General features: G+C 37.7%; 1 protein-coding gene across 1 annotated transcript in view; it reads right to left on the bottom strand.

Moving 5' to 3' along the window:
- Positions 1–16656, bottom strand: part of APM1 (aminopeptidase M1) — a 34196-nt gene extending 17540 nt beyond the window's left edge. The window contains exons 1-13 of the mRNA XM_077384235.1: positions 16377–16656; positions 16132–16277; positions 13962–14064; positions 11515–11701; positions 11339–11432; positions 10924–11077; positions 9573–9677; positions 9352–9468; positions 7852–7965; positions 3397–3579; positions 1861–2194; positions 1475–1596; positions 1298–1395 (exon numbers count right to left, since the gene is read on the bottom strand). Of these exons, the coding sequence (XP_077240350.1) occupies positions 1298–1395; positions 1475–1596; positions 1861–2194; positions 3397–3579; positions 7852–7965; positions 9352–9468; positions 9573–9677; positions 10924–11077; positions 11339–11432; positions 11515–11701; positions 13962–14064; positions 16132–16277; positions 16377–16592 (1973 nt within the window). The 5' untranslated portion in view covers positions 16593–16656. The remainder of the gene's footprint in view (positions 1–1297; positions 1396–1474; positions 1597–1860; positions 2195–3396; positions 3580–7851; positions 7966–9351; positions 9469–9572; positions 9678–10923; positions 11078–11338; positions 11433–11514; positions 11702–13961; positions 14065–16131; positions 16278–16376) is intronic.
- Between the last annotated feature and the right edge of the window lie 1703 nt (positions 16657–18359).

Genomic DNA, 18359 nt, shown 5'->3' with positions numbered 1-18359 from the left:
AAACGGGTTCTTTCGAAAGAAAGTCCTATTTTCTTTTATACAAAACTTTTTTTTTTGAACTGGGAGCCAAATTTTATTGAAGAACAAAAAAGACAACCGAGATGGTTTGAACAAGAGTAAAAAAGAAAACAAGAGAAAAAAATACAAGAGAATAAATACAAGCACAAAGAAACACAAGGAGGGACCTCATCATCTTTTTATACAAAACTTAATTAGGAAAAATTGCATGAATTATACGATTTATGATCGAATCATAAGATCCAATCAAAGATCGCAAGATTCATAATCATTAAGATTCAATCATGGGATTCAAATTGAAATCCATAAGATTTGTTTTGAATCGTAAGATTTTCAAAACACTGGAACTAGGGTTTCGAATGTGTTGGGGTGATAATAGAAAAAGGTGGAAAAAGAAGACAAGGAGCAGAGGAAGAGAAATTTTTTTTTTTTCCTGAATTGCTAGAGGAAGAGAAGTATTCGCTTGGAGCTTTTGCTAATGTCTAAAATGCTTCACGTGTTGGATCTCTATTGGATTTGATACCATGATAAATATAACCAAAATTCTCTTGAAGAAGATAGAAGAGAAATGAAACGAGAAGCACTGGGGCACACATCTAATCATAACATTTTGATGTGTGTGTACACTTGCTAACAAAGGTATTTACATGTGAGATATATGCACCCAATAATGGTGTATATAAGTCATCTATGTTTCACATCCATGTCACATCATACAATGGGAAGGATGAAAAGGCTACCAGGAGTAAGTATTCATTTTTTATGAATTGGTGGCATGTAATGAATTGCATATTTCCTTTGATAAAAAATTTCAGCCTTTCTCTAGAAATTCACAAGTGGTACCTGGTTTCAGTCTGCTTAACGGTAACTTAACCAGAAGATAATTATCCTGTATTTGGTCCACATAGTCCAAATGTCCATTCTCAATGCCCCACTGGACCCTCTGTTCTTGTGTATAACCATCCATTTCTAGGATCCTTACCATTCATATGGCTAAGTAGTGTGACAGATACACTACCGTCCTACACAATAGAGGTCAAAATTGTAGGCCTGGTTATGGATTTAACAATCCAATAACAACACCAGGAATGAACTCCACTAGAGCACCCAAACCAATGATAAGAGATATTCCATAATGATATGTACATGGCACAATTTGCTTTATATGAGTTTTTTATTGGTGTATTTTGCTTTAGATGCTGAAGTTAACAAAGATCAAATAGCAACAAATGAATAGAAATTCCATAATGTCATTGGAAAAATCATCTTGAAAACTAACCCTGCGTAAGAGTGGAGAAGATTGATGAAAAATTGTTTGATTTCATCTGACAATTCAGGGATTGCATCAGCTGCCACCATTGCAACTTTAGAACTTACCTGTTTTGCAGGAAATATCAAAACTCTGTTTTAAGGCATGATTTAATAGAAAATAGTCATGATATGCCGGAGAAATTACACTGATCAAGCGTGACAGCACAGTATAATCATGCTCTTCCCTGTAAGCATCCATCAAAGAAAACAATGAGGACAATGTCTGCTTGCAAGCCATGCATAGAGCGTAGGAATCATCCAAAACACCTGAAATGGACAATATCATGAAGGAAAATTAGCTGCCGCTATTAGAAAACATGGATTTAAATTTCGGTTTCGGTCCCAAACAGAAATTTTGGTCAAAATTTCTGATTTCAGCCGAAATTTCGTAATAATATTAAATTTAAAAAAAAAAAATTAAACTTTTCGAATGGGAAATCCGAAATTTCGGATTCCGGGATGAAATTTAAAACTATGTTAACTGATAGTGAGACAAAGGGCCACCGAAACGAAATTTACAACTATGATTACCATATTTATCAGTTGCAGTGAGACAATTGGCCTCTATAGCAAGTCTAAGCCTGACTGCAAGCTCATCATCATATTTCACACGATAGAAACCTGTCTGATCAACATTAAGTTTAACCCAAGAACGCTTCGGATTGTTCACATCGCATCCTCCACTGCTTGATGTTTCCATCAAGCTAGCTATGCCATTTGAAGAACCCATAAGCTCCCCCATATCCAACTTCTCAAATTTGTCCCGCAATAACAAATTCTTGCGAGTATCATATGAACCAAAACACACGGTCAAGGGAACAATCCATTGCCCATCTCCAGGGGATCCACTTGACAAGAACTGTGACTGCAATGATAAAATCAACTAAATCTCTATCTAGAAATTAAAATACACTGCCCAGAATATTATAGCAAAGATGACAAAAAAATAAAGTGTGGAGAGGCTGTAACACCATGCAAGAAAAAAATAGCTGGAAGTTAAATTAAAATCAGGCTATATTCTACCTGTGGGAAAGAAGAATCACACTACATTTTGAGAAAGACACTTCCAAATTGATGGCAGCTAATCAACAACCAGAGAAACAAAGAAGGACTACTAATGTGTTTTATGGGTGTCTGTGGGTGGAACAAAATTTCTGAAGGAGACCCCCTTAATACCATGAGATGGCTCAAAAAAGACTCCTGTTCCCCGTGACACTTCAAGAAATTCTTTTGAGAATGCAAAATATTTTTCTAATGTTTAATGACTGTTCCTTCACTCCTATCCATCATGAAGGAGAAATTTTACTTATGTTTGATGACTGTCCCTTCGCTCCTATCCATCGTGAAGGAAACTCTAAGGCTGACTATTTAGCTAATTTTGGTGTTTCTAATACATACCTAGTGATTTGGAACTTTATGCAGGAGTAGTGACCATTTTTCCTTTGTTCTTATTTTCCTTATGTTTAGTTTTGCTATTGGCTGTTGACCAGATCCCTTTGTTATCTGGTTTATTTTTAATGAATTGAAAAGAAAAAAAGAAGAAGAAAGGGGAACAGCATGTGAGGGCCATCAGACACATTCCATCTGCATCACTGAATTATTCAAGGCATTGCCATGTTCATATTTTATTTTATGTTTGCAAAATTATTCTTTATGGAAATTAAATTAAAACTATAATTTGATGGAAGGTACACAAACTTCATCCAATAGCCTATTGATCTTCAGACCCAAGGTAACTCGGACTTGAATCCCGATCCATCTATATCATCTTTATTTTTTCTTGGTAAGGGGATCCATCATTATGAGCCATCCAGAAAATTAATCCAGATGTACTGTACCCGGAATGGTTTATTTCATGAACAATGAACTCAATAGAGAATGTATCAACCTATGGTTTCAAGTTTACACTACAGTGGAACTTAATGGTGTGTGAGAAGGGCCTCTTCCCAGACCCCTGAAACTATTTTGAATGCTAAGTAACAATAGATTGTAATTGCTGATAGCATTTTTTTAAAGAATAGTCAACACGATAAGAAGAGGATATTGAAGGGTTAGACATAATCAAACCTGCTCAAACTCCAACATGTTATCATTAATTTTCACATAGACCACCGGATATCCTTGTTGCTTTGTCCATGAACTCATCAGCATGTTCACTGGCTCACCAGATTCCTCCTCAAGAACATCCCATAAATCATCTGTCTTTGCATTCGAGCATGCATATCTTTTTATGTACAATGCCAGTGATCTCTAATAAAATAAGTAAATCACAAACAAATATATGATGTAAGTGGATCATTTTAGAGCAGATAATGAAACATATCCCTAGAAATTCAAGAATGCCTCAAAAAACATTAGAAAATTATACACTGAGAAAGTAAAATAGATTAATTGCATGGTGAAAAAATATTTTTTTTTCACATGACTCGGATCACCATAAGATTAGTTAGTTGGCAATTCCAACTATTCAGATAACATAGCCGTGAAGTCACTGGTTGAAAGCATAGTTTGATTGCGTGTGAAGTTGTTAAAGTAGGTATGTGCCCTCCTTCGAGATTCCGGCATTTCTTTAGAGAGAGAAGGATATCTCGTTGCCTTTTTCTTTTTCTTTGAAAATTTTCTATTTTAATGAGAATTATAAGAGATTTCAGTGGAACCATTTGACACCAAGGCTCAGAAACTATGCAATGGGATGGTAAGCCAACCATTTAGTTTTCTGCACCTATTATATCTCCTCATCAATTGAAAGATTTAATGAGAAGAAGGTAAAAGATACAATTATTTTTGCTAAATTATTTTCTATTTTCATTTTTGAGATTTGAGATTCTCAGTGTCATCACCCCAGAAAAAATACAGAGATAAAAAGTCATACTTTATAAACATCTCCAAAGAAACATAATAAGGGGAACAAAGGAAAAAAAGAAACAAAAATGAATAATCAGAAAGAACAAGTTGGGATTAGGGTTGCTGCACAAGGAGAAATTGGAGAGGAGTGATATCTTGTTGCATTTTAACGCAACCAGAGGTCTCAACAAGGACTAGTTCCCTCCTTTAGGATTCAAACATTACTTCAGAAAGATGACAAATATTGTTTTGCATTTAGCATGCTCCTTTACCCATATACATCGTGAAGGAAATGCTCGGACTGATGCTCTTGCTAATTTTGGTGTTTCTTGTACAAGATTTGATGGCGTTGCACTATATCGTCATATTGTGGTTTGCATGTTTTAGTTTTTGCTTTTTGGCGTATGGAAGCTCCTTGTACCAACAATTTTTTTTTAAACATAAGCTCCTTGTACCATAGTTTTAAAACTCCCCTGCATCATCGTGGAAACCCCCGAGTCGATTCCCTTTTCCCTTGTGGCCACGTTCTACATTTTACCATCGTGTTCTGCATTTCGCCCTACAGAGTCAATAAAAACTCCTTTGACTCTCCTGAGTTATGACTGCGTCAACCAAGTATTTAGTCGCCCCAAGTCGAAAAAGATTTTTCTTGGCCGCATTTTGACCCACATCTGCTTTTTTAAACACTGCATTATACCATCTTTTTGCTTTCTCAATATATTTTTCATTCAAAAAGAAAAAATGGGAGTTGATCATGGATTGTGGAGTTGATTTCATTCCTAAATAATTAAGAGCATATTGTATGCAAAAAATGACTTGAGGGAGATGGATACATAATTTGTTATAATGACTACTTGACAAGGTTTTAAATTTTGGTTTCGGTTACCATGGAAATGGAAATGTTTTGGTTTCGATTGGAAATTTCGGTGGAAATCTTCTAAAATCAAGGAAACATATGCAAATCATAGAAATTAAAGATGAAACTTTAGGAAATATAAGAACAAATACACACTTAGAAACCATAACAGCCATACATAATGGTTTAAAAACATTGAACACCAGCGCATGGCACTGTCGCGCATGTCTAATAATTTAGTACCTATCAAATTTCACATGTAACTCATATAAATATTTATACACGATGCATGCACCACATTTTGCATGAAATTTATAAAAACATAATTATGTAATACATACTAATACAGTATACCACTATTACACTTACGATTTTGGTTTATGCATTACAGTTGTTTCAGTTCCCGTGAGGATGGAAATGGAAACATTTCAGTCGTTTCGTGTATGTTTCAGTGGATATTTAAAACCATGCTACCTGGGGGTTAGAGGGGTGTGACACTTGGCTTACCAAAGAAGAAAAATATACGATATCCATCTCCCCAAAGAAAAAAAAGACAGATGATGAGAAAGCATTTGAATGCCAGAAAATCAAGTTCTGCAATGAAGAAACAAGTCTGCTTATGGGTGAGAATAAAGATGCAAATAATGATGAAGATGGCAATGTGTTAGACTAATCATAAGAGATGGAGATTTACCATTTTAGGACCAGCAAGCATTGGTGGCCGTGGTGTAGAGACTCTTTAGTTCATAAGACAGTTTGTCCAAGGGAACTAGGTATTAACACACCCATTCTAGAGCAACTTCATGGTTGATAACTTGATATACTGATACCTTTCAAAAAAAAAAAAACTTGATATACTGATACTTGATGGTGATGCATGTGCATTGATGCAAATCATTGCTCTAAGCCTTCTAATCCCAAAGACCACTCCTTTTTCGTTCTAGAAACCAGGTCCTACTCAACTAGATGTTTCTTGAAGTCCTTGACGTTTCAGAGGAAATTCATCTGGAGTTTGTCCATCCTATCAATCACAATAGCAATGACAGTGCGGACTAATGTGCGCGACGAACACACGGATCGAGCTACGCAGTTAGCTCACTAGGGGTGCCGAATTGCCGGGGGCAGCGCGCCCCGGAAGGTAAATTTAATTTTCGGATTTTCACTAAAGGGTATTTTGGTAAATTTCTTCATGTCGTAGCATTGATATATAAGCCAACATGTTAGGGTTACGGGATTGAGTGTTTTCTTTGTGTTTCTTGTCCAAGAAGAATAAAGTTTGTAACCCTAGACCGAAATAGCCCGTGGAAGTAGGCATTGCCGAACCACGTATATCCTATGTTTCTTTTGTGATTGTGTTCTTGCATCGTTTCTTGACGTTTTTGCTGCACATCTTGTTCGATCCATATTCGAGAAGGTATTTCTTGGTTTTTCTACAAGGCGGACTAACAACATAGTAGTAGAAGGACCTTTTTTATTGAATCGCTAGTAGTCCAATGAATACCAAACAAGGCTTCATTTAATGGTATTTCAGTCCTAACAATGCAAGGAATTACTCCTAACCATAGAGCCACTGACCAATTCTTGTATCCATACATAATTACATAGCAAAACAGAAAAAATTGTGCCTGAACAAAAGAATCTTCCCATGTGGTTACTTGCAGTTTAATACTTAATGGTGGAAATGATAGTAAAGAAAACATGGTACGAAACAATGTTAACAGAAGTTCCCCTTTTTAATGTTATTCCCAATTTTTCAAAGCGTCTGAAATACATAGAGGTTGCTCATTTTTGGTTATACGATGTCAATGGAGATTTGAGATGTGTTACTATCAATCATGCATGTGCATTTATAAAATATCATGCATTCCAATGACTTACCTACTTGGGCATGCATGATTTTAGAGAATGAGGCTTAAAGCACCAGCACAGTTTACAAGTGGGGTGACCTTAACCCGACATTGGACTAACATTTTTTGGTGGAAATAAAAGTCAAACGACCATCGTTGGTCCTGAACGAAATAGAATTAGATGAATTCTATGATCCAATTCATGTATTACTGGGACACAAAGTCAATCCCTCTAATGTTATTGTTTGTAAAGGGTTTAGGAACCCCCTACATTCTTCTCTATGTGATGTAGACGGAGAAGAGAAATAGAAGAAAAGGGAAAAGAGAGAAGAATAAGAGGAAGAGTAGAAGAAGAAGAATAGAAGAAGAAGAGAAGAGAGGGTAGAAGAGAAGAAGTGAAGGAGAAGAATAGAGCAGAAGAAGAGCGAAAATTAGAGGGGAGAATCTCAATCAATATCAATTCATCAAAAGCTTAATAATCTCTACTACATAAGGCCTATATATAGGCAATGGAAGTAAAATTCCATGAAAAATAAATAAAAGCCCTAAAAATTAAAAAACATAAAAATAAAATCCTAGAAACTAAATAACATGTAAAGAAATCCTAATGGCCCAATATGCCTTTTATTAGGCCTACTATCTGCAACACTATGATAGCTCAAAGACCAAACCAGATTACTTGCCTTTTAAAAACAGATCTATCTCGGGAGTCGGGACAACTAATAATCAGGAATAGTCAGTTTTTTTGTATTATTCACCTTCCTCCTGTATTTTGTTTTCTTTTGGAAATGGAAATGAAACATTCACCTTCCTCCTGTTGATGCTCAGGAGTGATGCTTAGCATTATATTAGCTACCGAATCTAATAGACTGGCATACATGTATCATCATCTAACAATGTCCACACAAATATCTAAGAAAATAGATTGCTTATGCAATTGTAAGAAATAGGAACATAAAACACTAAATGCTCAACCTGAAAGCTTTCAGCCCCAAGATAACTTTGCAGCATTCGAATAACAGAAGCTCCTTTCATATAGCTTATTGAATCAAAAATTTCATCAATCTCGCGAGCATGGTTTACCTCCACCTGAAAAATATGTTATATAGTTAATAGACAGAATAGATCAAACTTTGCTAAGTTAAAACGAACAAACAGTTCAACAGTTAAAAGAAATAGGTAGACACATACATCAGATAGAAAATGTAAACAGTTAAATAAGATGATGTTCACATAGGATTATTGAGGCACTCAATATTCTAAAATTGAGCAAGCGAAGGCAGATGATGTGATAAGCTGACACCTGACAACTTTTCATTATCAGAACAATAACTAGCTAAGCTGTATGCTTTTTACTGTTGCACGTTGAGTCTAAAGTACTTATTCTTCAATTTTACTTTCTATAGTTAAAAACCAAAACTCAATGACCTATCAACAATCTACAAAATAAGAAAATATATGAAGTACTTCATTGCGACTGCTGGACATAAAAAAGGTTCCTTTAATTCTTTTACACGTACATGGTTTCATTAAGAGAAGGGGCCATATGTGATGTTATCGGGCTATAAGAGTTTCTTTTTTAGATAGTTTCTATTTTTGGACCGGTTTTTATTTTTAGATGTCTTTCTATTTTTGACATGTTGCTATCCTAAATGTAGAAAGCGAGCCTTGGCGCAACGGTAAGGTTGCTACATTGTGACCTGGTGGTCACGGGTTCGAGTAACGGAAACAGCCTCTCTACAAAGCTGCGTACATCTAGCCTTCCCCAGACCCCGCAATGGCCGGAGCCTCGTGTAGGCCGCCCTTTTTTTTTCCTATCCTAAATGTGAAGGCAGTCCACATGACCTAAGGCCCACACCGCATCCTTTTTATCACCCTTTTACCCTAACACAGACCCCATTCAAGTCACTTATGTGGCTTTGTTGTATCACATTGGTGGCCTCATAAGGTCCCCCTCACTTAAAACACCCCAAGTCGCCGTCATATAAGGGTACTGGAGGATCGCACACTCTTGCATCATCTCTACCTTATCGCTCTCAATCATCTAATAAGGTATGTTCATCAGTTAAACAACACAAAAAAAAATCCAGGAAAACACAAATTGTCTTCCAAACAGGGTAAAATTGCATCCTTGTCAAATATAGGATGCCACAAAAACAAAATAAATCCTATTCCATGGAAAAAATCATTGTTTTAAGCTTTCAATGAATTTTTATCTTTGTACGGAAGAAAAATTAAGTGCATCTAATGCCCTCTTAAAGAGTTTTAAAGGGTTTACTTGTTGATAACCAGTTTTTTATCTCTGGAAAATACAGATTTAGTGGAACTTTAGACATACTCCCCTTAGACATGAACTGTTGAGTTTAATCTCCCCATTATTTACATCAAAATGCACACCAACTATGATTACCTGAAATACAAGGATATATCATATCCAAAGATCACTAGGGTGTTTACACAATTGATAGGACTTACCTCAATTGGGTGTGATTCCGCAAGTCCATCCAACCGAAGGCCCTCAGTAGTTTGGTCAAGAAATTGAGTCCAAATCTTCCATTCAGGAAATAAGCTATCAGTAGCCAAATAGCTCACCTGAAATACATAAATTGTTCAATAAATTGCATACAGGCTTATCTATGTCCACAAGTACTGTTTCCTTGCACAGAAAAGAGATAAAAGGAACTCATGAGGATTACCCATGTTGCAAATCCTTCATTAAGCCATAAGTGGGTCCACCATTCCATAGTTACAAGATTTCCAAACCATTGATGTGCCAGTTCATGTGCTACAACAATTGCAACCTGAACAGAAAAATATATCCATGATGAAAAATCTTGTATGAAGTATGAACGTCAGTCAGACTGATCAGTTTATAGCTGTCAAATGCTCAAGTGAACATCACATGACCAAATTAAGCTGCAAATATTAATCAATGAACACAAGTAAGCAGCCAGCCATGTTACATGGATTCTTCCAAGTGGGCAAAGAATTCGTGTCGGACACATCTCGGATTCCAATACTTCAGGATTCTCTGAGACACTTCTAGATCTCTTTTATATGTTATTTTCCTAAATACTACCAACACACCTATACAATGACCACATGTTTTGAGTTTTACACATCTTAATAGTGTCTTAAATGAAAATAAAACACTATATCTACGTAACCTATTAAAATTTTCAATATATTACTTTTTAGGACTATATTATTATGTTAAAAATAAAATTTGATATTTGATTAAAATATTTTGGCGAATCCACGAATCGTTCTTTCTGAGGTTTTCCAAATCTGACACTCGATACCTGAGTCAGATTCCGACACTCATACCGTACTGATATAACATAGGCAGCCAGCAATCTGGAATTGGGGGAGTACTAAGGGACGAGAGTGAGGCTGTGAGATGGGCATTTGTGGGATCCATAGGACACGCAGATGCTAATGAAGCGGAAGTGAGTGCAATCCATCAAGTAATAAAGTTTCCTGAGAATGAAGACTTGAATAAAGTGGTGATAGAGGGAGACACTCTTACTGTGATAAGATGGCTTAGTGGTTCTCATCCTTACCCTTGGAGATTCGCTTCCTTTTTTTATGAGATACAGGATAGGGTGGGTGTTGCTAACATATCGTTCCATTGTGTTAGGTGAATGGCCAATGGCGTGGCTGATAGGTTGGCTAGGGAGGGTATCTCGAGGGAGGGAGAGGAGTTGTTCGATTTTCTCCCTCCGTAGTTCCTTTCGCTTCTTTGCACGGGGGGCGGGCTTTCTATTGCATCTCTTTCATCTATATCAACTGCTTGTACTGATCTCCTGGGTCTTTCTTTGTTTTTAATGAAAACTCTCACCATTCCAGAAAAAAAAACCTAAGTAGTCGGCAAATAAATCACTGCACATAGCTAAGCAGCCTGAAGTATTATAATTCGAAAAAAAAAAAAACATATTCCGAGGAAAGTAACTATCAATTTGATAGTGTAATGGGTGACTGATCAGTAAAGCATGAACAGCAATGGAATCTTGCCACCCAGACCTAATGTCAGTATGTACACATTACCCTTTGTTTGTTAGCAGCCGCAGAATGGCGATCATCATAAAGCAAAGCTGTTTCACGATATGTCACCAAGCCATAGTTCTCCATTGCACCAGCAGCGAAGTCGGGGATAGCAATCATATCCAGTTTGGGTAGTGAGTAGGGCGTGGAAAAATATCTACATAACCTCAAATAAAAAGTTAGACAGCAGAAAACAAGGATGACCGTCATCTCTTGATCACAGCAGGAAAAGCATTTGATAACTAAAGAACAATACAACCATTTTTAAAAAAAAGTTAAGAATAATCTGCCCCTTGAAACTACTACAGTTCATATGAAAATGATCGTACTGATCCACCGGCAATAACTTAAATGGTGAAGCACATTCATCCAAAGTAATTGATCTAAAAGAATTCAATACGATAAATACAAAACATACCTTTTATAGAGATCAAGTGTCTTCACAGCAACGTCTAAAGCAAATTTCCCTTGATTTACCTTACCAATCTGGCAGTATACACGAACCGGAGTCCCTGAAAACAGAGATACGGTGACACAACCAGGAAAGAGTTGCCCAATCATATGATAACAAAAAGGTTCACTATTTGTGCGTACCATCAGGTGTAAAATCTTCCACATAATCGAACAGACCAATAACAACAGCCACCAAGTATGTTGACATAATTGGTGATTCCTGAAAAGTAACTGTCTTGAGACACCCATCAACCTTTTCTTGAATGACTGGCATATTGGACAATGCAATCAGCTCATAGGGTATTTCCAACTCTATCTTGAACGTAGCCTAAACACGATAAATTTGCAAAATATGTTAGTAAAACTAAGCTAATAATTAAATAATCATGATCAGAATAAATAAATTAGAATCTATAGAATGCATTACTATTATTCCACAAAAAAGCATGCCGCTTAGAAAATGCCCATCAATAAAATGTGCTCATATCTTTATCTATTGTTTCATTGTTGAAGAAAAAGATGTCATTGTCATTAACTGATGGTCTGTCAAAGATGACGTATAAGTTAACACCATACTAGTTTAGTGACGGGTACAACTGTACCTATCCTACCATTCAAAAAAAAAAAAACAAGTGTACCTGTCATAGAGCTCTATAGGATGAATCCCAAGGAATATAATGACTTCTACCACAAGAACAAAGAGACTAGATTGAATCTAAGAAAGAATGGGGAGGAGGCGGGATGTGGAAGTAGCATTGGGGTAGGGCGCTGTAGCGCAAGGCAGGGCAGAATATGGTGGGGCCACGAGTTAGGGTTGAGGGAAATGGAATAGGGTTAGGGAAAGAAGAAGAAGAGAATGGTAGGGTTAGATTTTCCCCTCTTCTTCTTCTTCTTCTTTATTCTTGTTCTCTTCCCTTTGGTATTTCAATTAATGATCAGCTCTGATACCATGTTAGATTTAGCACGGCAATCAAGAGAAGAAGAAGAGTGAGGGAGAAGATTTAGGGTTACAAGTACAAAGACCAAAATACCCTCTAACAGGCGCAACCAAAAACTACTTACCACTATTCTCTGAGGTAATTCCAGAAAAATCCAATGCTTGTCTCCTCTCTGATGACTTCTTATTCCACTGCTCTCTGAAGCCCATAGTTATCAATTCCGTTCCGTTCCGGCCGGAACGCACCGGAATTCCGGTTCCGGTCCGGATTCCGAAACGGAATGCCTATATTTTCCGTTCCGGTCCGGATTCCGGTCATTCCGGTCCGTTCAGGTCATTCCGGCCGGTATGGCCGAAACCCCCTATTCCGGCCGGAATGGGGTTGGAAAGTTGGAAAAAATTCAAAAAATTCAAAAAATTCAAAACAAATCCAAAAAATTACAGAAATGCTCGTATGGCTGCTGGGGAGTGTATTTTACATATTTACCCTCGTTTTATGACCGTGGGGGTGCTGTTTGGAGGGCTATTTTCGTCTTTTTGCAAAAAATTCGAAAAAGATTCAAAAAATTCCCGTCGTCGGAGTGGAACAAAAATTCCAAAAAATTCACCATACCCACTGAATTTTTTTCATATTTTTAACTTTTTTTTTTTTAAATTCCCCTCGCCGGAGCGGAACGGAAAGTTTCGAACGAAATGCCGAACGAAACGGCCGAAACACCGAAACGTTCCGTTCCAGTAGCCAAAACGGAACGGCGACCGGAATGGAATTTATAACTATGCTGAAGCCTATGCCGCACATCCAAACATACCCATAGGATTTCTATTTCCAATCCAATGTTGAGCAGAAGGTTTCCCCCCTCCTGGTGGTCTCTTCCATTGGTCTGTTGAAACTTTACTTTGATGGTTATTATGTTGGGAACCCAGGCTCGATTGGCCTGGAAGGATTATTAGGAACTACAAGGGGCAAGTTATGGTGCCGCTTTCTAAGCCTAGGGGTTTTGCTGACTAGTCAGAAGCTGAAGTGATGGCCTTGGTGAGTGGTGTCTGACTGCTCATAGAGAGCTTTTTGGTTTCTGCAATCACTGAATGTCACTCGCTAAATGTAATCCAATGGATCCAATCGAAGAAGTACCCTTGGCAATTTGTGAATGTGGTGGAGGAGGTGTTGGGTTATATTCATGGCCAACTTCTTTCTTTCCAGTACACCCTCTGTTCAGCAAATTCGGAGGCGGACAATCTAGCTCGTGGTGGACTGTCCCGAGATTCACTTGTTGTTTGTGATTATTACACTTTTGTATCTGTGCGCGTCTGCGTCTTCATCTGTATTTGTGCGTTATTAGTTGTAACCTGTGGGATATCACTTCCCATTGTAGTTTTCAAATGTAATATCATTTGGGCTTAGTCTGCTTTGCCTGATCTATATTTTTTAAGTCCTTTACCATTTTGGTCACCTATCATAGTCCTTAATAAATTTATTTCGTTACCATGCAAAAGCCAAAAAGAAAGATTTACAATGACCTTTGAGATGAAAAAAAATCATAAGGGGTATTTGTTTATGATTTGTGATTTTATATTTTGGATATTTTAAAAAAATGTCCTGCTCAACAATTATAAAGACCAGTAAATAACACGAAGAGAAGGGGAGAGATACCTTATGATCAGGTTCATCCCAGCATGGAAAACAACGCCTTGCGTCTGCTGGCTCAAACTGTGTAACCGCCATGTTCTTCTTCTCCCCATTAAGCTCGTAAGTACTAGAAAAAAGTAACTACAGCTGTCCAATGAATAATCTCTAAAAGACCAATAACAAAACAATGAAAAGGAAAAACACTACTATGTGTCGCACAGGGCCCACATTAATGGTGACCGAGGCCATTGATAGGGTAGACCAATACCTCAAATAGTAAATGTGTGAAATTATATGATGTGCCCTCATTCATGGCGTAACGGGGGACGACACAGGTGCCGCCTTGATATTTGATCCAATTAAAGCCTCTGAAATAGGGGTGCAACTCGGGTCGGGTTCAACCCGATTTTTGGGCAGGTTGGGTTGAATTTTTTCTGGTTGGGTTGGGTTGAGGGTTGGAAATTTATAACCCGACTAAAAGTCGGGTTGGACTCTCGGTAGTGTACAATCTACATTTATGCACCTAATTTTTGACTTTCTATATTGGATCCATTAGTGTCTTACTAGAAACTAGTGCATCACTATATCATTGACCCTTAATTTCTGATTTTCTATATTGGATCCATTAGTGTCTTAATAAGATAATTATATGACATCCGTGCGTATTTTCTGAGGAAATATAATGGCAAGAGAAGTGCAAGTGGGGCCAACATATTTAGATGGTCTAAACACGATTCACTATGGAAATTAGGTTGGATTGGGTTGGGTCTGGTTGAGGAAATTGTTCCTTGGGTTGGGTCAGGTTGAACCCTGCCGGGTTGGAACTCGGGTTGGGTTGGACAAATGGGTTCCTCGGGTTGGGTCGGGTTGGCCTCAACCCGACCCACCAGACCCGAGTTGCACCCTACTTTGAAAAAGCTGGTTGTCACAGGATCAAATATCAAGGGCGGCACCCCCACTACGTGCATGAACTCGTGAACACCATATAAATCTCAGTAAAATAATCACAAGGCTTCATTGGATACCCCTCAAAATTATTTGCATATATCGAAAATTCATATAGTTTGAATATATAAACTTTTCCATACAAATAATTGTGTAATATATATGTGTGTGTGTGTGTGAGAGAGAGAGGAAAGTGTTCCTAAGCTATAGCTCGAATAAGCTTATCTAAGCTATAGCTCAAAAACACATGTGGCCCCACATTTTTTGGGGGATCCAAAGCATTCATTTGGAAGGCCCTTCCATGGATAGGGTGTGTACCAAAAATCAGCCCTATAGGATCATCCTAACCCTGCCATTTGTGGAGGGAAAAATGGGCAGAAACATGGACACACAGTGTCTGTCCATTTCCCCCTCCACCTTTGATTGGGTTAGGATGATCCTATCGATCTGATTTTTGGTACACACCCTATCCATGGAAGGGCCTTCAAAATGAATGCTTTGGATCCCCCAAAAAATGTGAGGCCACATGTGTTTTTGAGCTACAGCTTAGATAAGCTTATCCGAGCTATAGCTTAGGAACACTCTCTCTCTCTCTCTCTCTCTCTCTCTCTCTCTCTCTCTCTCTCTCTCTCTATATATATATATATATATATATATATATATATATATATATATATATATATATAATTTAATGGCTTTGAAAGTGGCATTATTATCCCATTTGCAATCAAAATTAACTTAAAATGGTCTTATTCGCAAATAAGGACCGATTATGTTGGTATCCAAAGAGGCCCATAACCGCCCAAACAGAGCTATATCCAACTCTAGAATGTTTTACTCAACTTTTTTGAAGCACCGATTTGGAGGCGCCATGGATCGGATGACTAAGATAGTCCCCATTCACCATGATTTTTGAACTGTAGACCATCTACGTGATGGCCCACCAGACAATAGTCGTGATCACCATATATGCCATTGAGCGAAAAATAGTTGCAGAAGTAAAAAATCAAATGGAAGAAAAGGAGGTCAAGATTAGGGAAATGATATCAGCACAACCATGTTTTGATAATTGCACTAACTCATCTTGTATTTTATTATTTAAAGAGCTAACTCAAAAGTTTATTACAGTTCCCAAAAAGCTCTCACAAGCCAATTTATAAAGAAAAGACAAGCTGAGTCTGTGCGATTATTAAAAGATGGTAGTGCCGGTATCAGTAGCCAAAATTTATGATAATTGAAAAGATTTTACCTTCGGTAGAATCCTTTCATTTGATCATTTAGGGTTCCGGCAAAAACAAGGGTCAGGATGCCATCTCCCAGAGGTAAAACATCATAAAACCCTAGCACCAAAATCTCGTCTTGTTCCACCAAAACAACCTCCGAAGGCCAAAATTCCTACTCAAAAAATCCAAACACAAGTCAACAAACAATAATAAAAACTTTCTACTCAAAAAAATCAGAAATCTAAAAACAAGAAGAAGGCGAAAAAAGGACCTTATTAGAGCTGAGATTTCTGAAAGAGATAGAGGCGTCTTGGATGGAGAGATCGGCGGCATTGAGGACGATAAATTTGGTCTCTCCGACGATGTCTACGGTGATTTCTAGGGTTCCGGTGAATTTACAGGCGGAAAGATCTGGTTTTAGCTTGAGTTCGTATCGTTTCGGGATTGCAAATTTCGGTAGCCGTGCTTGCCCTTTGAACTGCTCCATTATTCACTGCTCTCTCTCTCTCTCTCTCTCTCTCTCTCTCTCTCCCTCTCTATTATCTCTAGCTTGTATCAGAGAATTAGTAATTTATAGGGAGGACTCAGGAGGAGACGGGGATGGGTCCCACACGAGGTCACGTATGTATCATGCACCGTTGATCTAATACGCATCCAATACCTATGACTAAAGCTTCCAAATTTGGGCTCTTTAATTTTTACCTTTATTCTCGCAGTATAGGTTCTTATCTTAGCTTTTAGATAGAATCAAAATCATGTCTCCAAATCAAATCGTACCCATAAATTTGAGAGATTTGCTAGGGATCATTGCAAAAATGCATTTTGCGGCCTCTATTGTATTTGAGATCAGCCACGCCGGGTCACTTTTCAGCAGGTTTTGTCTTATTCATTTATTCTATTGTATGTGAGAATTAAATGAATTTGACAAAACCTACTGAAAAGTGAGCCCATGTGGCTGCTCTCACAAGATACAGACAACCGCGAAATGCCTTTCTTCGGTGGTCCTTAGTAAATTCCTAAATTTTATTTATAAAAATTTTTTGAAGGAATTTGCTAGGGGCCAGGCATAAGGCATTTCGTAATTGGGTTGTTGCATGAGAGAGCAGCCACATAGGCTTGGATTTTGTCATATTCATTTAAGTCATATGAGGTGACTGCTTTCTCATAAAAACAGCCAGCGTGCGAATGCCTTCTGCAATGGCCCCTAGCAAATACCTTTTTTGAACTTGAATCATGTTCTTCTATCATCTAAAAAAATTTATAGGATTCGCTAGAGACCATTGCAGAAGGCATTTTGCGGCTATTGCATGTGAGAGCAGCCACACATGTTTCGATTTTGCATTATTCATTTAGGGGCCGTTTGGATTCGCAAATTCTAGATTTCCTCAAAATCCTGGATGGAAGACGAGAGAAGAAGTAGATTGTCTGTCGTTTGGTAATTTTTAGCCCTTCTTTCCATCAGCAAGATAGTAGGAGATCATCCCATGTTTTTAGGTTTTAGAAATCTCAAGACGGGAGAAGATTTTTAAAATCTGGATTTCTTACTTAAAATTCGGGATTCTAAAGAGAAGCAAAAAGGACAGTCTCCTTCTTCTCTTGTTAACTTAAGCTTTTGGAGAAGTTGGTAAGTTAACGTGGTATTAGAGCCAAAGGGTTCGAGTTCAAACCTCCCGGATAGCAAAAATCCACATGCGATGGTCGGCCTAAAGTGACACCACATGTGCCACCTGTTTGCCAAGTAGGCCACACGTGCGGGGGAGTGTTATAGTATAAAAGATAAATAACGCCTTTCTCCAACAGCTTAAGCTTTTGGAGAAGTTGGTAAGTTAACATATCCTGTCTTCCATCTATGGTTTTGAGGAAATCCAAGATTCTAAAATCCACATATCCAAACGGCCCTTAATTTACCTGAGGTGGCAGCTCACACATGCAACAGCCCAACTGCGAAATGCCTTATGTGGTGATCCCTAGCAAATCCCAAAATTTATTATGAGATACATCATAGTTTAACAGATGTGAAATAGAGAGATCAGATAAATCAAAGGTAGGCCCCTTTATGGCATAGTAAATACACCGGATTTCGCACCTAGAATTACCCACATATAATATAGCAACAGATCTTTAAAATCAAAATTAAAATAGAGCCCTTCATATTTAGATAATGCACAACAAAATTTAAGCCTATTCAAGTTTTGTTTCTAAACTTTTCCAAAACATTCCTACAATCCAAATTGGGTCATGTTGGAAATAGGAC

The sequence above is a fragment of the Tasmannia lanceolata genome, unplaced genomic scaffold (assembly GCF_043159265.1).
Source record: "Tasmannia lanceolata isolate RefF3 unplaced genomic scaffold, GAP_Taslan_0.1 ptg000002l, whole genome shotgun sequence".
NCBI lineage: Eukaryota > Viridiplantae > Streptophyta > Magnoliopsida > Canellales > Winteraceae > Tasmannia > Tasmannia lanceolata.
This window is presented reverse-complemented; position numbering and strand designations above follow the sequence as displayed.